General features: G+C 40.6%; 2 protein-coding genes across 6 annotated transcripts in view; one reads left to right on the top strand and one right to left on the bottom strand.

Annotated features, from left to right (window-relative positions):
* The first annotated feature begins 1,561 nt into the window (after window positions 1-1,561).
* On the top strand, window positions 1,562-24,087 carry LOC146520810 (phosphoribosyl pyrophosphate synthase-associated protein 2). Of its 2 annotated transcripts, XM_085156911.1 has the most exons (11): window positions 1,562-1,666; window positions 4,101-4,261; window positions 5,346-5,398; window positions 12,078-12,144; window positions 12,231-12,403; window positions 12,508-12,623; window positions 13,418-13,473; window positions 13,626-13,774; window positions 13,858-13,928; window positions 16,218-16,364; window positions 16,435-24,087. In XM_085156911.1, exons 2-11 carry the CDS (start codon window positions 4,179-4,181, stop codon window positions 16,591-16,593), a joined length of 1,074 nt encoding a protein of 357 aa, XP_085013037.1. In that variant the 5' UTR covers window positions 1,562-1,666; window positions 4,101-4,178; the 3' UTR covers window positions 16,594-24,087. The 2 variants fall into 2 exon arrangements, with proteins under 2 accessions (XP_085013037.1, XP_085013038.1); XM_085156912.1 differs by lacking the exons at window positions 1,562-1,666; window positions 4,101-4,261; window positions 5,346-5,398 and adding an exon at window positions 5,415-6,930.
* LOC146520808 (neurabin-2-like) overlaps window positions 20,408-26,248 on the bottom strand; it is a 37,395-nt gene continuing 31,554 nt past the window's right edge. For all 4 annotated transcript variants that reach the window (XM_085156908.1, XM_085156910.1, XM_085156906.1 and 1 more), the window contains one exon: window positions 20,408-26,214. In XM_085156908.1, coding sequence (XP_085013034.1) covers window positions 26,161-26,214 — 54 coding nt within the window. In that variant the 3' untranslated portion in view covers window positions 20,408-26,160. The remainder of the gene's footprint in view (window positions 26,215-26,248) is intronic.

Raw genomic sequence — 26,248 nt, 5'->3', positions numbered from 1 at the left:
CACATTATAAAACACTTGTGACCGAGCAGCCATTGCTATTGCTCAGTGTTTTGAAATTCATGTGTCACTACGACAGCAGTAAAGGTTGAGTTCAACATCTTCAGGAAATTCTGAAAATTAGCCAACCTCAGTTGTAGGCAATTTGAAATAAGATTTAACGAATAAACATGAAGGAGAAATACAACATATTAATAAACCTCGCTGAAAAATGTAATCCGTTTAGCATTTTAAATGTAATTGCGACTAATGATTTAAAAAAACGCTTGTCTCCAATAACTCGTCTTGTCTACGGGTTTTTAAAATAATATTTTTAAGAGTACTTGAATGCAGCCTAAGGCCGGCCCGTTAGAATTTTCTAGTCTTTGATTGGTTGAGTCATACGTCCGTTAAAACCTCACCTCACAGTAGTGATGGGATTTCCGGCTCTTTTTAGAGATCCGGCTCTTTCGGCTCGACTCACTAAAAAGAGCCGACTCTTTCGGCTCCGAACCGGCTCTTCAGGTTGTTTTGTTGCTTTAATTAATTTATTATTAACAATAATATAAAATTATGCACAAAAGGAATTACTAATGTTAAAAAAAGTGGTTTTATTTATATATGTTTATATATGGCCCCTAGAGACAAAGCACGTACAAACTCTAAAGCATATACAAACTCCAAAAAGCACGTACAAACTCCAAAACACATTTCTAGCGTTAACTGAACTTCCAAAACAGAGCTTCACAGATCACTTAAATTACACAATTGAAAGCATGTGTGTATTGTTTGTGTATTTATAGACAAGCACTCATATTTATTCAAATAATTAAAAAAAAAACTCATTTACCTGTTACTACCACACACCAAATCTGGTTGTTGATACTTCCTGGCTTGTGTAGCCACTAGGTAACAAAAGCTCAACACTGCGCCCAGCATCCTGGAGCACTTCTGTTGTCTTTTGTACGTGATTCTGAGTTTTTACGTGTTTTGGAGTTTGTACATGCTTTGTCTCTAAGGGCCACCATAAATATACTTTATTTATTCACTCCACATAAAATGTAATAAATAAATCATATAATACAAAAAACAACTATTTACATTTTAAACTTTTAACTATTTAAATTTTCAGCTTTTTCCTTTTAAACAAATTTAACGTGAAACAACACAAAACACTGCAAACCACAACACAATTAAATATAAATTAAAATATTAAAACAAAAAGAAGATGCATATTCTCTGTCATATGGGCCTGCATGAATAAACTTTCTGAATTCTTTATCATCTGCAACTGAAAATAGCGGATGATTACTATACCTTTCTAATGTGACGTTGTTGTCTCTCGCTCTCTTTCTCTCTGGCTCAGTTCCTGTGCTACTGCGAGTGTAACTAACGCCCCTCCCCCCTCTGCCCAGCGCAAAGTACAGGCCGTGCGTGCGGAGTTTAGCGGAAAAAGGGCGAGAGAGAGGGTGAGAGAAAGAAAAAAAAAACCTCACGGCTCCCAATAAGGAGCCGGCTCGCGTCGTTCACTTCAAAGAATCGGCTCTAAGAGCCATTTCGTTCGCGAACGACCCATCACTACCTCACAGTCTGTTCGAGTCAGGGGAACAGGTTGGAAAGAGCCCGACGGAGGCTCGTACAATCAAATACTGTTGGTTGCAGGTTGTAACCGGATCTAACACACAAGCTGGTGAGGAGTCGTGTTAGTTTTGCTTCATTTATTGGATTTTTTTTTTTTTAAAAATGGTTGTGTTTTCTGCCTACAGTACAGACAGGCTTGCTTTCCGACGCATGAAGAATCAACTCGCGCATTCACGAGCTTTGGCTTGCCAAGACTGTGTTGAGCTATCGCGTTAGTACTTATGGTAACACAGGCTAGCCTAAAGCTATATCATGATGTTACAGCTATAGATTTTGGTGGCAGCTTGGGTTGAATGGGCTATTATTCCTCTACTTTCTTGTGTATAATAGTCATGGCAGACACAGTTTCACCACGCAGCTTGACTTCTTAACGTATTCATTCCCGAATAACAAATGGCATCATGCACTGTGAAATCCGACTAGCTTAGCAACACGAGGAAGCTAATGTCGTGACTGTTTGTACTGTTTATACCACCCATTACATGCTATAGAGGTACCTTATTAAACGTCGTGCACCTCTCAAAACAGTGTTTTGTATTTAAATAAATAGTTAATAGAGTGGTCGCATACATTTGGGTCTGTATTGACACTTCATTGTTTCCCAGTCTCTTTGCTTTCTCTATTGTTCTACAGTTTTAATATGCATGCACAAGCAGACCTATTTAAAAGCCTTTCCTGCTGCATATACTCCAAACTATGACATTTTTAGTTTCTAATACATATGCAAATCCTTTTATTCAGCAAGACAGACGTGTAAGGCACTGTGAAGAGAAGTATGATTTTTGAAGCTAAAAGTGGCATCTCAGTAGATGTTGTGTTGTGTTTAAAAAAAAAAGATAAGAAGCCCCCCCATAATAAAAGCTTATTCCCTTTCTGTTTAATTCTTACCTTAAAAAGAAAATATATTTATCATATTTTAACATAAACAAAGACAAGCAAATAAAATGAACAACAAACCACCTGTCCCAGTCCCACACGTGGTAATCTGATACTCAAATTTAAAACAATTCAAAATGCACACAAAAAACTGCGTAGTTACCATTTACTGTCCTAAATGCTGACGCAGCCACCACACTGGCCACATATTTCTCTTTCTCTTTCTCCTGGGCTGTTTGCCATTGTTTGTTTTATCCAGTGAGTGGGACACTGGGTCTTTTTCTGTTCTTTTCTTCTTTTTTTAATAATTGTGTTTTGGGGAACCAAAATTTTGAAATCATTAAATGTTACTTTGTCACATAATGTTAGTCTTCTAGACTTTGTACATTTAGATGTTTGGTGTATTTTTATTGAAATGGTTTAACTTGGCGGGAGTTGCATATATTTGGATCATAGTTGTTATAAAACATGGATGCAACTTCTGTGATGTCAGCCATCGGTTTCTGAAGTCCTGTTCTTGAGACGCGTGTTGGTTGTAAAACAAAAACAAACAAAACCAAGCAGACGGTATAGATGAAAGCACTTGCTCATTGGCTAATGATTCGGAGCGGCCGTGGTTTGGGGGGTAGATCGTTGTCTACCAGTCGCTACCAAGTCTGGATGTCAAAATATCCTTGGGCAAGATAATGAACCCCGAGTTGCTCCCAGTGCAACTACTGGAGTGTGAGTATGTGTGCACATACGGCCGGCTGCGACCAGTTCAGATCCCCCCCGAGCCTGCTTCTGCCAGAGGTTTCTTCCTGTTAAAAGGGAGTTTTTCCTTCCCACTGTCGCCAAAGTGCTGCTCATAGGGGGTCATATGATTGTTGGGGTTTTTCTCTAAATGTATTATTGTAGGGTCTACCTTACAATATAAAACGCCTTGAGGCGACTGTTGTTGTGATTTGGCGCTCTATAAATAAATTGAATTGCACATGTGAGACGGGCATAGAAAAAGGACCTTTGTGTGACTGGGTAAACGGGGCTTGCATTGCGAAGCTGTGGTGTCTGCTTTCTGCAGGATCACATGATTCTTTGTGAGAGGCGATGTTGTTTTAACAAATATGCGTTTTATTCATGATATTGTGGAAAATAGGATTCTACCATGAATCCTACAGTGCTGTCGCTCAGTGGTGGAGGCTGCTGTTACCAGAAACATTAGTTTGCAGAGTGAGTGTCAAACTTCAGTAATTGTGAGAGTGGCGATTGCTGTGCATTGAAACTAAGCACTGTTCCCGATCATTTAAAAAGAGGGAAGTCTGGCAGTGACCACTAAACCATTTAGAAGAAAAATGGTTCCTGGACTTGACATCAGTAAAACGACAAAGTTGGTTTTAGTTTTTTTTCTGTCTATTTTTTATTTTTCTTCCAGACTTCAAAAAAAGTTTACATGTTAAGCTTGTAATCGATGTTATAAACTGAGGTGTTAAGTGATGTTGCAGTCATTAAGTTTACAGGTGGCATGTTGACTGTACGTCTTTAAGGACTAAACCAAATCTGTTTCCTGTTTCCATTTTTTGGAGGACCTTTTTTTTAAAGGAAGTAACCGCCCTCCTCTTTTGTTACAGGAAGGGCTCAGTGCAGCGTGGGTGCCCAGGGATCCACTGCCTGAGTGTGGGGAGAGCAGCGGCCGAGACCCCAGAGACATGAACCACACCAAGGGTGGCCTGGTCATCTTCACCGCCAACTCGCACCCCTCGAGCCGTGAGCTGGGCAAGAGGATTGCAGAGTAAGTTCTTAGACACGCACTCAGACACACAAAGCTGGACGGGTTATTTTAGAGTCAAAGCTCATACACGTCCTCCAGGAGAATCTCGTCTCCTTTCTTTTGTCTCATATGGTAAAAAAGGGACTCTTGAATGTACTGCACATGTGTCAAGAAGACATGTTTTGCTCTTGCTTCCTCAAAGCTAGCAAAATGTAATCACTCAACAACAGTAACGGTTTAACAACGACAGTTTCCTGCAGCTTGGTGTCAGATTATGCATGCCCCTCTCACAGTCTGTGTTTAAACAGTGAAAGTGATCAATGCATAAGGTTTCTTTCTGTAACTCAGGTTCTTTATAAGCTTCATGTTCACATCTTCTAGTCTACATAAATTGTGTTACCCCAGAGTGCCAAAAATCATTCTGTATTTGACTGAAAATAAATGATTATTAAGGATGACCTTATATTCCCAGTTCTGGAGATTCACCTGGAACTTTAAATGCTTCTTCTGTGTTTATTGATAGCATGAGCCTACATACGCCGTCCTTATGTGCTGTCTTTTCTATTTTTAGCCACCTACCCAAAACAACAGGACGATTGTCCCGCCCACCTTCCCTGTCACCAGCTCATCAAATGCGTTTAACTCCCATCTTTGCACAAGCCTTTAAAAAAGGAACCGTTTTCTAATTAAAAGGGAGATAAAAGACTCAAAAGACAGCTGTCTGCAGAGCTAAACTAATAATGGGTGAAGGGTGTGTAGCCTCATTTTAACAGAACGTGTGCGGTTGCTTTGTTAGTGTTTCATCATGTTCTGTGTAAACCGAAAATTCCTACAGTCCAAACGTACTTTAAATGCACCAAACCTGGACTGCACAAGGACATTTGAGTCTGTGTTTATAGAACAAACAGTGTTTGGCTGCTTTAGTGGACACTAAATACCTCACTGTGCACCAGGATGTAAACACTGCTTCTTATTGCATTTCCAAATGAATATTTTTTAAATGTTATATATATATTTGGTTGTGGGTTGTTTTTTAAAAATTCATTTTCTTGTTTCAACTTTAAACAAACTTATTTACTGTTGTTTTGTCATTTTTCTTTCTCAGGCGTTTAGGGGTGGAGCTTGGCAAGGTGCAGGTGTACCAGGAAGCTAACAGAGGTAAGCTCATATAATAATACATGCTGCAAGATTCTTTAAAAACAATCATTTAGTGTCTTCCTAGTTTAAAGCTGCAGCAGCTAGAAAAGCTTAAATGAAAATATTCTATTTGGAAATCGCTCTGCGAGTAATGAAGGCTGAGAACGAGGTTCCAGTGAAAACCTCTGTAAAGGCAGAGAGGCGATACTTGGAGTTATAGAAGAGTTGTAAACGCATCATCTGCATAAAAAAGAATATTATATGTAGTTCACTGCTTTGTTGATTAACAACAATTATATCTGCAACTGTTTTGGAAAAAAATTAATTCTCTGGGCTTTTGACAATTAGATGAGCAGGTAAAAATGGGCGGTGGACATTGATGTGATGGACAACAATAACCTAAATAAAACTACATGGCAGAGTAATAAGTGCTGGGGAATGCTGTTAGTTGCAGCTGTAATTCCAAATACTTGAAGCTTACAGGCTTTTGGTGCCGTCTTGGCTCCATCACACAAACCTCATCGAGCTAAAGCGGACGAGATCGTGTAACTGAAAACTGATTTCTAGTTTTACTGTGTTTGTCATCAGGTTACTTTAACTTGAAAGTTAAAGCTTCACGTTCTTTGAATTCTTTCAAGTCTGTTGTAAAGTGTATGATATGTAAACATTTTTATTAGTATTATTCAATCCTTCTCACCCACCCAAGAGTTAGTACTGCCATCCTATATTTAATATCTCAAACGTTTAGAAACAAAGTCTTTGATTTTTGTACAAAAACTTCCTTTAATCAGCTGCAAGTCACACAATTTAGGTTTCTTGAAAAAAAAAAAGAAGTTCCCCTTAAAAAGTGACAAATCTCTATGGAACATACTATATGTTATGTATAAGTGTTTCTGCTTGCATTTGTGGAGTTTTCTCCTTGTACATTTAATAAAATGCTTCAAAAGTGTTGGTTTAAATTCATCGTTAAGCTTGCGAGAGCGTTTAAAGCAGAAACTGAAACACTTCTTGTTCCCCTTTCATGACAGCAGTGCTAGACACAAGGTCACCGTTTCAACTGAGTCTGTTCCTGTTGCAAATGAATTTCCTGTTAGAAGATCACAACGTCCACGGGGCCATGACTGTGCTGATTTTTAAAAGTTTCTAAGCAGTAGAACGCGAAGCATTTCGCATTATTCACCACTGGTTTCTCTCATTACTGGTGTTTGGGAATGGGTTTGACAGGGTTCGTACGGGTGCTTGAAATCCTTGAAAATGCATAATTGAATTTTCAAGGATTTGAAAAGTGCTTGAATTTCAGATGTGGTGCTTAAAAGTGCTTGACAGTGTAACTGTATTTCATTCACCACAAATATCTGATTGAATAGTTTTCTTATCAGAGAAATAAAATGAGTCGCAAAATGTAAAAGCAAAATTTTCCCGCCTGGCTGCCTTACGTCTGTTTCACCGTGTGACCCCGCCCCTCCCTCGGACAGTCGGGGATGAGTGCGCTAACATACCTGTAGGTCGCTGTTTTAATGAGTGTTTGATGGAAAACGACAGTCGCATGATAGGTGAGTGCGACTAAATAATTTTCCGGTACGTGTACGTTACACACGCTATTTTTTAAATTATGATTATTATTTTGCTAACTATCAAACTGGCTGGAGAAATGATTGAAAAGCACTGAGTGTGATGCAGTATGGCAGCGCTGTTATGGAATATGCTGTGAACTTAGCTAACATTACTTAACATTAGCCCGATACATAACTAGCTAACTTAGGCTTTCTGATTAGTCTCCATTTCAACTTGGGTCAACGTGCGGACTTCAAACTATATACCAGTGTTTAAACTGTGTTGATAGGCCACGTAAAACCGATGTTTGTTTGTTTGTTTGTTTGTTTTTTTCTGAATAAAACAGCGGCGTTTACTCCGGGAAGAAACGGTAAAAACAGCGTTTTCTAAGGAGAGCGCTAGCAAACAGGCTTTGATTGTGAGTGAAAAAAGAAAAAGAAAAAACACTCCTTCCCCATTGGTGGAAAAATGTACCATGTCGACCAATCAAAAAATGATATGGCAACATGTGGCCTCTGGTTGTTTGGGAGGAGGCGGAAGTTTTAGGAGTGACCGGCGAGAGAGAGAGTTTTGATACTGAGAGGTTTGTGAGGTTTACCGTGTTTGGAGTCTCAAGTTAGTGTGTTGTCTTGTGTAGTTAGTGTGTAGTCGTTGTTTTGTTTTGTGTGTCAGTTCTACTAGCGAACGTCACAGTTGCTGCCTTAAAGCCACCAAAGGCAGGTTGCAGTGTAAACGCTGAGTGACACAGCTGCTGTCAGACCTGCAGGTTTATCCCTGTGCTGTTCTCCTCTGTGTTAGAGTGACACAAACTATTTTTTGGAGTTGCATAAATAATTTGTGTTCCTTCTTCTTTGATGCAGAACACCTGATTGTACCATATAACTTTGTTGTTTGCAAAACTTGTGCATATTTTTTAAAAATGTAAAATTTCTATTTGCATTTCAAGTTATGAAAATGATTCGTTAAACATGCTTCTGGTTTTTACAGTCAAAAATATCACTTTCTACTCGTATTTTAAATTTTGTCTGAATTTAGATAAATTGTGCTGATACAGTTTATCAAAATGAAAAATAACAGATTGGCAAGATAAACAGTTTTGAGGTGAAATATAGAGAACAAATCAAAAGTAGTCAGAAACGGCCAGTTAAACCCTGGACCCCAGAGGGTTAGAGGCTAAAAGCAAAGTTGTCACAAAGTACTGTTTATATTTGTGTGTATTGCTGCAGCTTTTTTTAAAGTATTAACCTGCTGTCTTTGTGTGTAATAATGGTAATATGAGGGATCCATATGGTCACAAAGAATAGCCTCTTGTTTCTGTGCTACCAAAGTTCCCCGGCGTTCATTCAAAATGTGTTTCTGGTCAGCACCGACACATTAAACTACTTAAACATTATGAATGTCTTCAAGCTCACACTCAGACAGCACACACATTTATGTGTGTTTGTATATGAATATTTCACACTGTAAGGCTGCCTGTTTATTTAAGGGAGATGAACAAAGTACACTGGATTTGTACATAATAATATCACGGATGATAAATTAAATAGATTTTAAGTAGATTTTTGTTCATTCTTAAAGTCGTATATGTTGAATTGAACTATGTGATCTGTTCAAAGCCTCCCAGTCAGTGCTGTTCTCCATGCCTGTGTGACATGATGTTATTAGCACAAACACTTTAAAGGTGACGTTTAGGACTTCAGCAATAACACAGGCAGTAATGTAGTTATCAATAAAACAGCTTTATTGGGAATTAACTTAAAAAACAAACATCTGTCTCCTATTTCTTGTCACACAGGAAAGAAGCATCAATATCTGATGAGAAGATTTTATTTCCTTTTTGTTTTTCAACAGGAGAATCTGACAAGTTGATTTGTTCACATCTTAATTTTTAAGTGAAATGTGCATTTTGAGTTGTCTTAACAAAAGGGGAACAAAGGTGTTCAAGTTCACCCAGGATGATTCGTTTTAATGTTCACATGGTCTTACTGAGGTGATGCGAATTGAAACATGCATTTGTTTTTTGTTTTTTTTTTGTTTTTGTTTTTGTTTTGTTTTTTTTTTGGGGGGGGGGGGGTGCTGGAAAAGCTTGAAAATGGACCTTGAAAGTGCTTAAAGTGCTTGAATTTGACCCTGAAAAAGGCGTATGAACCCTGGTTTGATAATGGACTCAGAGGATTTGACAACAGAATAAAAAGGTACTAACCAATAAAGAAAGTGGCCCTGTGTCAACTTGTTAGCCCAGCAAGAAAAGCTGAAGCTGTCACTCAAGTTATTCCCCCAGCTGCAACTTTTATGTCATTTATCCTTTTTATTTTTATAACAAACAAACTAATTACAAAACTTACAACATACAGCAGCCAGGTCAGCACATATCATACCAAAATAATAATATAAAAGAAAGCTTTATGTTTTTACGTCCTCAGAGGGAACAAAACCGTGACAAACAAAATAAAGTGTTTCTCAGAATCTGCGTTGCTTCATGGCGTCAGATCGTCCCTGTATCACTGTACTCGGGTGTTTGGAAACATTAGGTGTTACAGTTGGTCCCCCAACAGGCATATTCATGGTGACACTGTTGTAACGTTGTAATGTTATTTTCCAAAATGGGAAAATGCATCTAGAGTCCCAGATTGCCTAAAGCTTTCAGGTTCTGCTTGACATTTCCAGCATATGTTATTGGTCAGTAGATCCATCCTATGAAACCTGGATGCAATAAAGTAAAGTCTGTGCACCATCTTGTTTTCCTCTAGTTCTAACCAGGATTTCTGCACATAAATCGCCTGTATTGTGTTTTCCCTTTGTAAGCCTTTGTTTCCAGTAAACAGTTTCTCCCAACAATCAGGGTTGAACCATAGTGAGGAATACGGCTGTTTAAAACATCCTGTGCACCTCCCTCCATAAATGCATGGCGGAGATATATTGCATATCTGAGGGCTGTACTGTTGCCATTGCTGCTGTCAGTGACCTGCAGCTGTGCTGCTACTGCACAACATGCCTGAGTAGTGACGCAGCTAAACCCCTTTACAAGCTTTTGTTTAGTCCAGCATTAGGATACAATTGCAAATAACAATCTGTAGCTACTTTACTATGTTAGTTTCTTCTAATAATGAATAACTGTGCATCATGGGCTTAACCTTAAATTTCCATATTTACTCAACTTACACTGATTTATGGATCTAATGTTAAAACACGTTGCATTTTATTACCTGTTTTGTGACACATGATGACACCTGATTGTGTCATTGACACCTGTGTGTTTAACTTAAAACACAAAGTACAAACATTAAGATGGACGGCTACACATTAAAATGACACATTATACGTAACAAATGAAAATGAAAATGAAAACATGAGTAGTTGCAGACAGACTTAAAATATTGTGGCTTGTTCCATTTATACACAGCAAAGTATTTCAGCTAATATTAAAACGTCTGACACCGTGGTAACAGTAACGGCTGGAGATATAACGGTTTAATGGTTTAACATGTCCGGAGGGTTGTGTTTGTTTCTTAGTGTGCAGTAGGATATGTGTGACTCAGGTTGCTGCTCCTACAACGTTAACAAGCAAAGCTGTGACATAAAAAATGAGCAGTTGTATGTGATTGTAGCAATGCTTAACCACACTCCTCGTGGTTCGGTGCAACATTTCTATGACCAGCTCTGTGTTTGTGTTCTCGTTAGAATCTTTTTCTTACTTTTAGATAGGGCTGCACGATTAATTGTTAGAAAATCGCGATCTCGATTCATACTTATGTGCGATCTCATTTCCAAATGACAACGATTTAAAAAAAAGAAAAAAGAAAAAAAAAAGACGACGATTGTACCGCATTTTGATCCGGGACGTAATCTGCATGAAAACAAGCGCTCACTCTTCCTGCTCAACAAATGACGAGGGCGGAGCCTTATACCACGTGATACAGAAGCTGGCTGCTAAAATTGGCAGGAAAAAACACCGGAGAGCACGTCAGGGATGACGAGGAAGTGACAGGAGAAAATCCGTCCCAGTCAACCACCCAAACATCAATAACGGGAACCTTATACAGCGCTTCCCTATACCCGTCGACCTCCCGCAGGCACAAAGAAATTACGGAGGCTATCACTTATCACCTGACCAAAGATATGGCTCCATCAACACTGTGCAAAACGAGGGATTTAGGAAAACGATCAACACCCTAGACAAACGCTACACAGTGCCGTCCCGCAACTATTTTTCTTTTGTTGCACTACCTGCTCTATACACGCAGTGTCGAGCAACGGTGGAGACGGAAGTTCAAGCAGTACAATGTGAGACATTTGTTGTTTTTATGTTTATTTATTGTTTTTATGTTCAGTCTCAACTGTTACGAAGTTGATGTGCAGTTAATAAGTGCAATAAATATTTATACTGGAAAAGAAAATCAAGAAAATCTCAATTCTAAGCCAAAAAATCGTGATTCTCATTTTATGCAAAATCGTGCAGCCCTACTCTTAGATCAGTCGACTACTCTTACTTTTCCTTCTCCTTAAAATGACCGATCGGTTGGTCATCAGGAGCAGACAGTCTGTATATAAAACGTGGACGTAGCTCTCAAGTGTGTTAAACATGCTTTTTCCCCTGATGGTCAGCAGCGGGTCGACTGCTCTGGTTAAATGTGGTTGTATAAGAATCTAAAGGAAAGTAAAACGTCCTTCATGCCTCGTGATCGCTGCTGGTTTGAAGAGGAAGTTGCTGCTTCAGTGGTTTTATTTCATTGTTTTTGAATAGCTGCTGCTTGGAGCTGTTGACACACAATTGTGGAAGAAGTTAAAGTATTTAGTGTGGCTGGGAAATGGAGGGAAATCCTGGTTTTGGTAGCAGTAGAGGTGGTAGGATGGAAATTCCTCGCCATGATTTGTTTGATTTGTGTGCAGCTCAGCTTGTTTGAGTAACCAAACTCTGTAAAAACACGGGCGTTTGTCTCTGTGTTTGCTGGACGTTTGGCTCAGCTTAAAAGTGTTTTGTTTTCTCATCTGTTTTTCCCGGGAAGCACATTTTTGGAATGCTAGTGTCTACAATTCAGGGCAGTGAGGCTGACAGGCTGTTGTAGGCTTTGTTAGGGGGCGTGTACCAGCGAGGCTCAGCGCATCTCTGCTCTTTCCTTCTCACATCCGCTTTTTGTTTCCATAGAAACGCGGGTACAGATCCAAGAGTCGGTGCGAGGCAAAGATGTGTTTGTCATCCAAACGATGTCAAAGTAAGAGAGAAGACAAATATTTGTTTGGACGTTTCCCCAGAAACGTGTCCCTCACGTGCAATCGTCTGCTCGTCTCTCTGCTTCAGGGACGTGAACACCACCATAATGGAGATGCTGATCATGGTGTACGCATGCAGGACGTCCTGCGCCAAAAGCATCACGGGCGTTCTCCCCTACTTCCCCTACAGCAAGCAGTGTAAGATGAGGAAGAGGGGCTCCATCGTGTCCAAGCTTGTTGCATCGATGATGTGTAAAGCTGGTGAGTTTGTCCCTTTAAAGCACTCGAGAAGAAGACAGGACACTATCCAATGTCACATATCGTAGTGTTACATGTTACGAGCTGACGTGACCGTGTTTGTGTAGGCCTCACCCACCTGATCACCATGGACCTCCATCAGAAAGAGATCCAAGGCTTCTTCAACATCCCAGTGGACAATTTGAGAGCCTCCCCGTTTCTGCTGCAATATATCCAGGAAGAGGTCGTTTATAAAAACACGTGACACACACACACCTCATTTCTATCACTTTTATTTTTTCTAGTCTTAACTTTAACAAACTTGATACTTTTTTGATACTTTTCTACATTAGTTCATCGTCTTGTGTCATTTTAGCTCCTCTCCCTTTAAGCTTACTTCTGATTGGCTGACTCCGGTGGGAGCAGGTGGGAGGGGCTTCTGTGGCCATGTTTTCCTTACTAATTTCATTCGTAAACAAAAGCCAGTCTGAAGGGATTAGCTGTATTTTCCTGACATCGTTTTTTGACACTTGCACCACATTTATCACGAGCATCCACAGTTACAGTGTTTATATAAGCGAGGCTGTTCTGCTGACGTTAGCGGCTCTCTGCCTGCTGTTACATACAACATTCAGTTTAGTGAATGGGAACAAGGTCCAAAGCTACCGGGGCCAGTGTAATATTGCAGAGCACCATCACACCTGGAAGAACATCACTTCACATGGACAAAGGTCACTTTATACAAAAAAGAAACTTGTTTTGAACTTTCTTTAAACAGACCAGTTTGTCCATTTTTATACTGGGATTATTATTTAGGATGTAATTTAAATGTAGGAATCTGTAACCTGCAGTACACACCTGCTAAACTCTCTATCCCTGCTGACACCTGGATATGAATATTTATTGGAATGAATTCCCCTTCAACACGGAGAGAAACAAAGAAGCTTGACATTCCTGCTTGCTGAGTTCTGATTGGATAAGCTATTGTGTGCTTAACCGTATGTAACTGACCTCAGTTCTGTGTCTCCTCCCCCTCAGATCCCCGACTACCGAAACGCTGTGATTGTTGCCAAGTCGCCAGCTTCTGCCAAAAGGTGGGCTCATCTCCAAGTCACCTTTACCTGTGTTAACAAGCTGATGAGGCCAGCGTGTTGCCTCTTTTTGTAGCTTTTATGTTTGTCACAGTGTGGACGTGAGTTCAGGCTGGTTTCTGTGTATAAGTTATGAAGCGCTGCTGACTTTGCAGGGCTCAGTCGTTCGCCGAGCGGCTGCGTCTGGGTATCGCAGTGATCCACGGAGAAGCTCAGGACGCCGAATCAGACCAAGTAGACGGCCGACATTCCCCACCCACCGTCAAGACCACCGGAGCCATTCACCCCAGCATGGAGATACCCTGTAATGCACACACACTTGCAGAGAACTCGTCACACACAGGACTTTGTGCACCCGTATGAGTCACTGTCTGTGTTGCTTTCCAGTGTTGATCCCTAAAGAGAAGCCCCCCATCACTGTGGTGGGAGACGTCGGAGGACGCATCGCCATCATAGTGGTGAGAGATGACGCAGTTTCTGAATTTTGGGATGTCGATGAAGACAATATGTCAAATCTACACACTTGAAAACGCGTGTGAGTGAAAGTGGCTGCAGGAAACTGAGTCAGCCACGATGAGTTCACAGTGAAAGTTAATGGTTTGCTGAGAGGATGTAGCTGTGAGCTCCCTGCAATTAATTAACCGTCTAACAAAAAAAAGCCCCAAACGAACATGATCAGCATGAACTGCTGTGAGGAAAAGTCGTGTTCCTTTAATCCATCCTTTCACTCGCTGAATCCTTTCTGAGGTGAAGCAGCATTAGATGTAAGCGCAGCGTCACCATTAGCAGTAACGTCGTCTCGTTTTCACAAACTGAGAGGAAACTGTGAGAAAGCGAGTCCAGCCAATCAGGAGTCGTCTCTGTAGTGCAGTAGTTAGTATGAAAGTGTGTCACTTATAGATTTATTAGTCATAAGTGATTAGAAAACACAGTCAAACACGCCTGAGTGGTGACTTTGCCCCAAACTAAAGTTTAAAAGCATGTTGATCTCTGTCACACATGATACAGCCTCATTAATCTGTGTCTGTTTACTCGTACCAGTCCCAGCACTCGACAAATACCCTGATAACTCCTGCTGTGAATACAGTTAGAGTACAGTTACCTGCATTTTATATATATGTATGTTTTAAACTGTCATGCATCAGTGCCTCAGCACACGATGCTGATCCTCGTGTGACTGTTGGTCAGATCTCTCGAGGTGGGACAGCCTCCATGTTTCCCTCAGAATATATTTCTATTAATGATTCTTGGAGTGCCAGCTCGCTCACAGGCAGTGTTGCCAACTTAGCGACATTGTTGCTATATTTAGCGAGTTTTCAGACCCCTTAGCGACTTTTTTTTAAAAAGCGACAAATCTGGCGACTTTTTCTGGTGTTATTGGAGACTTATTTATGACGACTCTGTGACGTGAAAACGCGTATCGCTCTTACTCTCAACAAGCAGCGGGTGCTGCCGGGGGCGCCTCACCGTGCCAAAGCGCTCACAGGCGGAGGATAGTCCTCCCCCAGCTGCTATCAGGGCAGGAGACGTTCACACCTGTGCGTCCAAACTGCAAATGAATCGCGCATGAGCGAAGCCGCTGCTCCCGCACTGACTGTAACGCAGTCAGTTCTTCTTTTACTGTTATGCTGTTTTGTGGATCAGGTTTAAAACTACTTATAAACACACACACACAGTAACTCCACCAGAGTGCCTATTTCGGGTCACTTTTGCCGGTCCAAGCCCGGGTAAAGGAGCAGGTTGGAATGGTGACATTAAAAAAAACAATAATTGCTAAAAGAAATTTAATTTGTAGTTCTAAATAAACTCTAAATGCATTTAGGACGTTTTTTACTCACTTTGTCTCGTCCACGATGTTATTTCTCTCTCCAACAACGTAGGTTACAATTACATTAGCATGACCAATTATGCATTAGGCGATGACGTCATTTAGCGACTTTTAGGACAACCAATAGCGATTTTCCTTACTGAGGAGTTGGCAACACTGCTCACTGGTCTTTCATACAAACATGAAGTTGAATTCAGTCACTGCTAATCTGCAGAAATTGGCCTAAAGACTAGCAGGACAAAGAGGAGACGGCTGCACAGCTGTTACATATTTAGTAACATTAAATCTTCTGATTTTGCTCATTATTGTCCTGTCGAACTGAACTGTCTGGATGTGGGTCGACTCTTTCACTCAGTCAGAAAAGGAGGAATGTTATTGAGTAATGTGGAAAATGATCCCGCTCCTCTGAGCGCTGAACGACCAGGTTTGAAACCTTGGTGTATATCAGTACAGACCATTAGAACAGCTTCTGGGTGTTTTCCAAAGATTAGCCTCAGTAAGCTGCGTAGTCGCTAACGTCTGACGCAAACTCAGACATTTTGTTCTATAAGCAGGCCTGAAGTACGAGAGAAACAAGCTCTACCTGCAGCAGGTGTCCACGGTGGAAAACGCTCAGTCTGAGAGTTTGATTCTTTTCTTCGTCATATTTCAGTAAACTGCAGCTCTGGGTGGGTGTGAGTGCAAATCAGTTGATTCTAAAACTGATCATTAATTGGAGCACTAGAAGGTTTACTGAATGTAAGTTTCTGGAACAAATGACCAATGATGTTAACATAGAAATAAAGGTTCAACATCCATATGGGAAGAACTGAGAGAGGGTGAGCTAGGAAAAATGACTGAGCCGGATCAGGAACACCGAAAGAAGGTTGGGTGGGGCGGACTGTCCTCAGCTTTTAAAACCGTGCCCGTTTGTCCCCAGGATGACATCATCGATGATGTGGACAGCTTCGTGGCAGCAGCGGAGACGCTGAAGGAAAGAGGGGCCTACAAGATTTTTGTCATGGCGACGCACGGCCTCCTCTCCTCAGACGCCCCCAGGTTCATAGAGGAGTCGGCAATCGATGAGGTGAGTTGTCCTTCTTAGGCTTCCGTCGGCGTGGCCGCCTCCTCCTCATCACGTCTGTCGTCGTCTCCAGGTGGTGGTGACCAACACGATTCCCCACGAGCTCCAGAAGCTCCAGTGTCCAAAGATCAAGACGGTGGACATCAGCATGATCCTGTCAGAGGCCATCCGCCGCATCCACAACGGAGAGTCTATGTCCTACCTGTTCCGCAACATCGGAGTGGACGACTGAATAACCTGTGTCACTCACACACACACACACACACACACACACACACACACACACTCACACGCACACACACACACACCATTTGCCTTCTCAATCCTCTCCTGATGATGAATGATGATCGTCAGCACGCTGCAGTGCTGCCTCTATCATAACACACGAACATGAATGCTAACCTGTCCTTTGATTGCAGCTGAAGGATGTGGTGATGAACACACACTCTCATGCATACGTATCTAAGCACACCTGGTTTTGTTCATAGCTTCGACCAAACACACACACTCTGATTAGTGTCCCCAGTGGATATTATGGGATTACTGCCGAGCTCTCCAGCGGCTGCGCTCCACACGCCTCACTACTTTTGTCTTGTGTCTTTTCCCCATAGAAATGATGTCGAGGTTCAATCAGCTCACGTTAGTACTCGTTAGCACTGAATGTGTCTGATGTTATTAGTGAAGGAGATTGTACTGATAACGTCAGTGCCTTCCACAGGACACAACACAGGCCTTCGCTGCTCTTTTACACCTCGCCCTCGTTAGCAACTCTGGAATATACGGCTTCACATGTTGTGCATGTTCAAATCCAAATGTGTGTTTGGTTATTTCTGTGGTGTCTGAATGTGCAACTAACACGGCTCATTGCGACTCGTCCCAGCAGCCATACGTCTGAGTGGACGCCATGTTCAGATGTTAATCTGGTGTCAAATCTACTAAATGCTAATGTTGATCTGCGTTTAACATGAAGTCTTTGGATCTTGATAATCAGATGTTCCATTTAATGACATATAAATGTGCCATCATCTCAATACTTGGTGTTGAATACTTGTTCGTGTCACAAATAAACGGCTCCAGATGATTCAAAACTGACGCTCCAGTTCCAGATTTAAAGTCAGTCTCTGGTTAGAAGTTTGAGGTTGTTCTTAATAAACTGGAAATCTTCCATTGTTAGATCCCTGTGAAGTTGACTGAAGAAGTTTGTTTCAACACTTTGTCCAAGTTTAAATAAAACTTCAAACTGTGGCTAAAACAGGAAAAATACATTTTTCTGACTAGCAAAACTTGACTGAAGCGGGTCTTTGTCACTTTATCAGATGCTCCCAAAATGTTTTGTATTTATTTTCTGGATTTAATATGAATAAAGAAAACCTATGAAAGGAAAATGTCTTCTGCTGTGGTGGTTTGTAGCTTCATAACTGGGACCGTGTTTGCTTGAAAGCATGAAATGCTGTTTCCATATTAACCTCATAGGACCTGCCGTCCACATATGTGTCACATTTTGGGACGTCAAGACCAAAATACGTAATTTTTCTCTACAAGAGCCCGATATCCACCTACGAGGACATTATGCTGCCACTGTTCTACCAAAATTTGAAACAAATGTCCTCATATGTGGATCTCATTTTTCTCAAAAATTAGGTAAAAAAAAAAATTGTTTTTATATTGTTTTGGTCCCAATTAATCCAAATAGCAAAGAAAAATTAAAAATGCTGCCATGAAAGAGTTCATGTCTTAGGAGGTTAATGTAGTAATATTACACTTAATATCATTACTGTTTTATCTAAGTGGACTGGATGAGTCCAGACATATTGTTGAAATATCTGTTTAATGTAACTACAATCATATACTGTAGTTAAACGATGGAATATTGATGATGTCACCCATCGGTTTGTACGATACTGCGAACTTTAAGTAGACATACAGATACTAGTGTTAAAAATAGTCCAGTAAAAGCTGAAGCACTGATTCAACCTCTTAAGTAAAGTGATAAAGTACAGGCTCTGAAATGTACCCAAAGCAGCTCTTTGGAGGGCGTCTCTACCAGCTATTTCTGTGCAAAGCTAGCTGAACCTTCTGCTATTTTATGTAATAATAAAGTAATATTAGTAGATTTAATTCTAATAAAGGTACTTTGAATGAGTTAAGTCGAACATGAGCAGAAAAATGGAAAATCGCTCTGCTGTCTGACACCTACATCGTAGATGTGACTTTGCCTTTGAACAGGAAATAAAGGAAAGAGGTCAAAGTGGATTCAGCAGGTGGGAACCCTAAAATCAGTTGATTTTCTTAATGTGCAAGCTGTGGTCAGCTGATTTGGGCTACTACTGCTCTTTGTGGATTTACACAACTGAAATGAACAAGATGTCAGCAGATGTTTCCATCCTCTACACAATGTTTATGCCGTCTCTATATTAGACAGAATAACGTTGGTCAGTGTCATCAGCTTAACTTCACTTACCTGATGTAACCTCACGCTGACCATGAAACCACTGTGCACCAGTCTTTAAATCCATCACAGTACACCAAAGTAACCTCTATCCTGCACTAACCTGCAGAGGCCTTTCATGTAACCTTTAAATAGTTAGTCTACAGTTTGATTTGCTCCAGTCTGAGAATATGTCACATGTTCAGACCCAATATCTGATTTAAAAATATGAGGACTTACATGTAAGCTTTAAATTTCCACTGAACAGTCCTTAAATCTAACCTCTCTTTCTTTCTCCATCTCTGAGCGAAGTTAGCTCTCCTTCTTTTCTCTCCCTCTGAAATAGAGTAGCTGGACCTTTAGCTAGCATCACACTGTGACAAACTGCACACAAACTGTTTGTTTGGTGATGTTTGTTGTGCTGATAGAAACGTTGCATTTGAATTGACCTGATACTCAAAAACATCACAGTTTTTATTTATGATTTATGATCACTCCTCTTTTGTAGCGCTAGCTACACTGATGAGTATCTGCAGGGTTAGTTAGGGCTCATCCAAGACGCTTCTTCATGAGGAAGCTACACTGCTTGCAACCATTCAATAGGCCTCTCCTGCTTATCTACTTTGCTTGGGAACCATCATTTTACATCATAAAAACCACATTGTATTAAACTAGATGTAAAATTAGCAACTGAAAGTTTTTAGGAAAGTGTTTACTAAGGTGATTAAAAACAAAATACTCACGATCATTTTCTCCACAGACTTCTGTACAACTGTATGCGATTCTGCAACTATTCTGCTGGCCATTAGCAAAAGTGCCTGTTTAAGGGGTTTCAACATGTTGGCTTCACTTTTCAGACTCTGAGGTAAAACAGCTTTATTGAAGCAGGGGGTGAATGTAGGTATTGAGGTAATTCTCAGTATTTCTTCCATCATATCTGCATACAGCTGCTGCTAAATGGAAGGTGCATCCAGAGCATCAAGAAATCCCCCTTGAAGGCTGAGGCCATTGTGTTGCCCTTCTTCTTCCTCCAGTACTCTGAGAGAACAGTTAGCTAGAGGTTGGGGAAGTCCATCCATCCATTAGCTTCCGCTTATCCTTTTCAGGGGCGCTGGAGCCCATCGCAGCTGTCATAGGGCGAGAGGCGGGGTACACCCCGGAAAGGTCGCCAGTCTGTCGCAGGGCGGTTGGGGAAGTAAGATCTGTAAATCAATGCACACTTCAAACATATATGAACAGTGAAATATGAAGTTAAATAAAACTTGTTTTTTTGTTGTCATATTTTATCTTTATTAACGCTGACAGACAGGTATCGGTTCAGACAAACATGGTGGCATCAACTGAAAACAGAACCAGGCAGAGAAGGAAATCTGTTTCAGACCCGAGACGCACTCCGAGGTCAGATTGTCCCGCTCTCATCATTTGGCACCGCATGACTGTTAGTCTTTCAAACCACATGACTTCACTGTCTAATTTCAAGCCAAGGACTAATAGTTTTGTAAAGAAAAGGACAGAATTGCTCCAAGGTGCGGTAAATTTTGGCGATGCATGAAAATAGAAAAAACAAAAAACTAATTGCAAGGATTCTCATAGTGCTTTTGTTTCTTGTAATTTCACCCCACCCCACCACCATTTTTCTTCCAGTTTCTTAAAAGTTGCGGTGTGACACGCGTGATGTGAGCACAAGATTGCATCTGCTCTACACAGCAAGCATCTGTTCTCCTAGTTCTATAGGGTCTGGGTGTAAAGTGTTTAAAGATTGGCTACCAGTGGTTACAGCACAGAACATGCCAGAGTGTAGTTTTTAAGCTTTTCACCTTGAACATCAAAAACGGTCATTAAGCAAACATAATCAGAAGCAACTTGACTTTGGGTCCTAGCATTTCAGTGCAATTTGGACTGAGGCTCATCAACCAGGGCGATCTGAAGGCAGAGATAACAGGAAGTACATGTGCAAACATCCATCCATCCAGTATAACTTATCAAGGTCTGAACTGCAGGGTCAGCAGTTCAAGCAGAAGTACCTAGACCTCCATCTCTCAACCATCTCCATCTTTTCAGGAGGGTCACTGAGGTGTTCCAATGGCAGCCAAGAGACACAATCGCTCCAGTTCATCCAGAGTCTCCTCCCAGTATCTAGGCAGACACCCCAACCACCTCAACTGGCTCCTTTCGATGTGGAGGATCTACATCTTATCTGTAAGAGGAGACCAGACGCCCATCGGAGGAAGCTGATGCTTGTATCCACTATCTCAATCTTTAGGTCACTGCCCACAGCTTGAGGTCACAGGTGATGGGGATAGATAGATCCAACCAGTAAATTGACAATAATCTCTGGCTCCACTTCTCCAGTCTTGAACAAGAACCAGTGATACCCAAGGCAGGACCTCATCCCCAATCAGGGGCAGGGCAATTCTCATCTTCGCAGAAAAGCACAACATTGTAAGCTAGAGATTAACCACTTGACAAAGCCTAAAAGGACCACGTCACTGTGAATTCCCAACGCCACCAAACCAAAACGGCCTTTAGCTACATCTAGAATATGTTGTCCATAAAGGATATGAACAGATGGAGAGGCTAGCTGTCTGACTTTCGCAAACAGATCTAATTTTGACTAACCTGAGACACTTGTGAATGACCTATTAAGCAGTTTCTGTGTACTGGCTACTTAAGACTGATTATAACCTCCCCCAACAACAACAATCAGTCATGACTCCTTGAAATGTACAAAGTGATTAGACAAGAACCGCAATCCTTTACCTACAAGCAAGGCACTGAACCCTCTCACTTCAGAGGCCGCCTGTTGACGAAAATGGTTTTGAAGGTCATTCCCCGAAATATGAACTGGGGGCAAATGATGAGTTTATTATCAAAAATCAATCTGTAACAGCTCTTACATGGCGTAGTGCTACAATCAGTCAGTCTACCAATATGGCAGTTTGTCTGTAATCACTGGTATTATCTTTAAACTGATGAGGACAAGCTAATTTTGTTTTTTCCAACGTAGACACAGCGGATGGGGCGGGATGGGTAACAAACGACAGTCAGCTACAGTTAGCAAACATCGGAAGGCTTTTTCGAGGCAAAAGCAGCAGGTTAACTTATAGGTCATAAAAAGGCAAGCTGATCACTTCCTGTGTTTAGACATTAAAACCCAAAGTGACCAGGGTTCGATTTGGTGATGCAACAGCTTTTGTACAGCTCACACTGTTTCAACACCGAGATGAAACTGTAATAAAAATTACTTATGAAATAAAAATACTCAAGTGAGTTGCTTATGGCTGATTTTCATTCCTTTAAAACAAAAAATGCTCTTTCACCTTTGTTTCCATCTATTAAGACAACACTTTAAAACATACTGCAGGTTTGGAACAAATACTTGGTGTCTTTTTAGAAAAAGAAGAATTCTTACATGAAAATAATCATACATTGTGATTTTGGAGGTACTCCATGTTCGTCAGCCAAACAGTACAAACACAAAAGATTATTTTCTGGTGGTTGAATGTCCTCATATTCCTGTTTGTTTCCACGTCCCCCGACAGTTCTCAAACAGAAAAGTGCAAAAAGACTTAAAATTCTGCCCCCATGTCTCTCTAGAGATCTGTTAATGCACAAATACTGTAGGTCAAAGGTGAAGCACAGATTCAGATCAGTTTCAGCTCCAACAGAGTGGGTGTGAAGAACAAAGCCAGGCTGAGGCTGAAGGCAGGGGCAGATTGGTCTTAGCAAAACAAGCTTTTTTTTCTTTTTAAAGCAAATACCTCAGGAAAACATGCTTCTACCTAGCAAGCTTGGAAATGCAACTTTTCATTTTCAAGCAGATAGCAGCTTTATCTAAATAGTCGTGATTTGTCAAAATTATTTTGGGTTTCAAAGAAACGACAATACGTTTTCAATGTAGCCATGCTATAAGCTTTGTGATGCTATACTCAGGCACAGCAGTGCTTCAAAATGCTAACACTGGGATACGAACGTGATTGCAGGCCCAGCAGGGCAATGTTGAGCAGGCTTACCGTGTTCGTGAAATCCATTCAACACGTTAGCATGCTAACATTAGTGGATTTTAGAACCTTAATATTTGATGAATTAACATTTATAACCGGCCGTTGGTGCAAAAGGGAAACTCGGTATGCTTCCTCTGGGCACTATGAACATCAGTACAATGGGTTTGAAGATAACGAGAGCAAAGTTACGATGCAAATGGTACCATTCTCAGAACCAGGGTGCTAGTGTGGCTAAGGTTTGGGAAAAAGCTGTAGACTGGTTTTAACTTGTCAACCTCAAAACTGCTCCATTCATTATGAGTTAAGCTTAAGTAGCCCAATTAGATCTCGGGATTGTACTCCACTTGTGGTTTTCTCAAGTAATGGGACCCAATCAGAGCTTGCCAGCAAGCTCTACTGTCTTTACTCTCTCTACTATCTTGATTAAAACAGGAGCTCATAACAACAGCTACCAAGGGGAATGACAGCAGCAAAATACATAACCTACCAGTTCAGAATTTCATTTCACATGTAAAGGCCATCTTTCAGAGCACCATTTTGCCATTCACATGAATACAAGTTTCATATTTGAAACGGTCCACATTATAATTTTCACATTATTTTTTTATAAAATATAGAGCATACAGTAACCACAGTGTCACAGGTTCAATCCTTATCTAATTAGTCTATTCTCAGCAAATCAACCTTTTGATTCTGCTAATCTTAAAAAAGGTTGCAACTCATTACATTGATCTGACCAAAGAGGAGTTTGGGGAAAAGAAAAAAAAAAAATCATATTCAGGTAGATGGAGTCGACACATTGGTTACTGAATTCCTGAAGAAACACCTGACCTTTAATGGCTATAATAACACTTTTAAATTCAACCAGTTCAACTACGTCAGGCATGTATCGCTAACTTAAATTCATTTTCTATAGGTATAATACTGGCACTGGGACCCTCTACTTTTCTCCTAATGTAAGATATGTGGAGTGTGTTTACATGCACACAGTTTTCTGAATAACCCCGATGCTCATATCCATGTGACGGTCTTGTTACACAAACACTTCAGTGGCTACACTATTCTGTTATGCTAGCAGGCTTCACTAGCTAGTGAGGTGCTACTAGCTAATGAGAATTGATATATACTGATACAAATATCAATATAAAACAGAACTGGCAAAGACTCTGGCATCCTTGATAGCTCTAGTTTGTGATTTTGGGAAGTTAAATTAACATATTGACAGCTAACAACTACTACTGTCAGTCGACGCTTATAGCCTAACAAGCTAACCGACAGCCAAATGACATTAGCCGATACAGAACCAGAGAAATGTCACTAATGTAGAACTAGTGACATTTGACTAGTCAGTATGTAATGTTCAAACGAAAGAAACTATTAAACTATTACAATAACACTTACAGAAACAGAAACCACTTCATAAAGCTAACTTTTAGCTGGTAAAGTTTAAGATTTTATGGGGTTTTTTATGTTCAAAAAAATAAAATATAATATTTGAGTGTCCAGTGTTTCACTATACTCCGTTTATCTAATGTTAGTCAATTTATGATCTGGAAATTTAAGTCAGCCAATAAAGAAAAACAAAAACTGGGGGATCAATTTAAATTTTTTCAGTAGGAGTTTCCACTTTTTATACTTGCTAGTTTTGGAAGAGAATTCGTGTGATAGTTCTGGGGAAAAAAGTTAAATTCAAAGTTGGTTTTTTAGGGAGTCTTGGTGCATGCTCAATCATCCAGGTAAGTAAATCCCAAAAGGCTGATTCTGTTCACCTGTTTTTAGGGACAAAAAAGGCCATAGTAGTCTTCCATACTAATAAAATAATAATAATTAAAATTAAAATTACATTTCATGAGTCTTTAGTTAGGTATATAATTGCTTGGAAAAGTTTTACTGCGCAATATAGGAACATTATTATTGATGGGGGATATTAGTGGCAGTAATAATAGTAAACTCCAATCTAAAAGTTAGTAATAATTGGACCTGCTATAACAATATATCCAGTATGTTGTTATAGGATTTTAAATGAGCAAATTCTCTAATCTTAGTGCTGTTTTCCACTTTGGATTTGACCTCAATTGCTAATTCAGTGAATCAGTTTCTATCTGTAGTCATTCTCTGCTTCCATGACATGTTTGGATAGATTTTTTAATATTTTATGTATATGGTAGTAGCTAAGAGTGCGAGCTAAGAGGATATTCTAAAACGAGAAAGGAAGCCTTCCTACACGTGAGAATATAGCGCACGGCTGACCTGAAAGCAGGTTTGTGTGCATGTAAACCCACAGAGTATATAGTAAACACCAACAGATATACACAATTAGAAGTTCTACAAGCACAAATTAGACTATTCACACCCTGTTTGCCATTGATGCTGAGAGAAAAGAGATGAAACAGACTGAGGACTACTGAACCATTCCCTCCACAGTAAGGCGTCACCGCCTCACTCTTAGATTCCAGATCCATCTAATTGCTTAAGCCACTTTAACACTTTTAAATAAATGTATAGAATATATACAAACATTACGTAGTTCAGACCTGAAACACACACTTCTTCTTTACTAATACCACCGTTTGCAGAGAGTTAGGTCGGGAAAAAGAAAGCAAAAAGCTGGGCTTTGACAGTTTTGAAACACGGAGGCCATCTTGCTCCATAGTTTTTATTACTTCGCTAATGGGCGGTAAGGTGGCCATCAGAGTTTTGTCGAGTCTTACTACCGAGGTTCCACTTCCTGAAAGGTGCGTGTCTCTAAAAATAAGGTCACCGCTTCTCCTGGTAGTTTCAGATGAAAACGAGCATCGCCACGGGCAGAGAACACGCTCGTCCTCTTCTCTTAAGGGATGGTTCGACAATCGCGTAGTTCAAAGGTCGTATAACAGCAATCCTTTTGTCCCTTTTGCTCTGCTTCATTCCCTCTGTCGCTCTATAAAGCACTTTGTGACGAGCCTGGTTATTAAAAGCGCTTTTTGTTTTTAATAAATCGCAATTATTCACAGAACCTGGGTAAGATGCTGCTAAAGAGAGGAGAAAACACATCGTCTACAAACTGAGTTGCTGAATATGGTTTCCGGGTTGAATGCCAAGCCAGTTGCCAGGAAGACACAAAAGGAGGATTCTGGATATGACAGAAGGTGCATTCTGGGATTTGTTGTTGACTGACGGAGCACTAAGCCACTGGCAGATGTCACATGAGAGGTTGAGTCCTTCTCCACGGTCCTCTCTTCTACTTGCTGGGATTTTTCCCTCCTCTGCTACCTGTCCGTTGCAGTGAATGGTTGATTGGAATAAATTACAGCCCCCCTGCGGTAGGATGACGGGGGGGGGCTCCTCCTCCTTCAGTCACAGACAGGAGGCGGGAAGTAGCAGCAGTCTAGGAGGGTTGGGGGGTCTTCAAGGCATCCACTTTGGTCTCCAAGTCTGTAATCTGTGGAAAACATAGCGGATGATAACTTCAAGAA

The sequence above is a fragment of the Neolamprologus multifasciatus genome, chromosome 4 (genome assembly GCF_963576455.1).
Source record: "Neolamprologus multifasciatus chromosome 4, fNeoMul1.2, whole genome shotgun sequence".
Taxonomy (NCBI): Eukaryota; Metazoa; Chordata; class Actinopteri; order Cichliformes; family Cichlidae; genus Neolamprologus; species Neolamprologus multifasciatus.
The sequence above is the reverse complement of the archived record's forward strand: the minus strand, read 5'-3'. Positions and strand labels throughout refer to the sequence as shown.

Coding starts and splice junctions, on each gene's coding strand:
- LOC146520810 (XM_085156911.1), top strand. CDS start 4,179: ATGAACCACACCAAGGGTGGCCTGGTCATCTTCACCGCCAACTCGCAC. Junction 4,262..5,345: donor CTGGGCAAGAGGATTGCAGA/GTAAGTTCTTAG, acceptor TTTCTTTCTCAG/GCGTTTAGGGGTGGAGCTTG. Junction 13,474..13,625: donor TCGCCAGCTTCTGCCAAAAG/GTGGGCTCATCT, acceptor CTGACTTTGCAG/GGCTCAGTCGTTCGCCGAGC.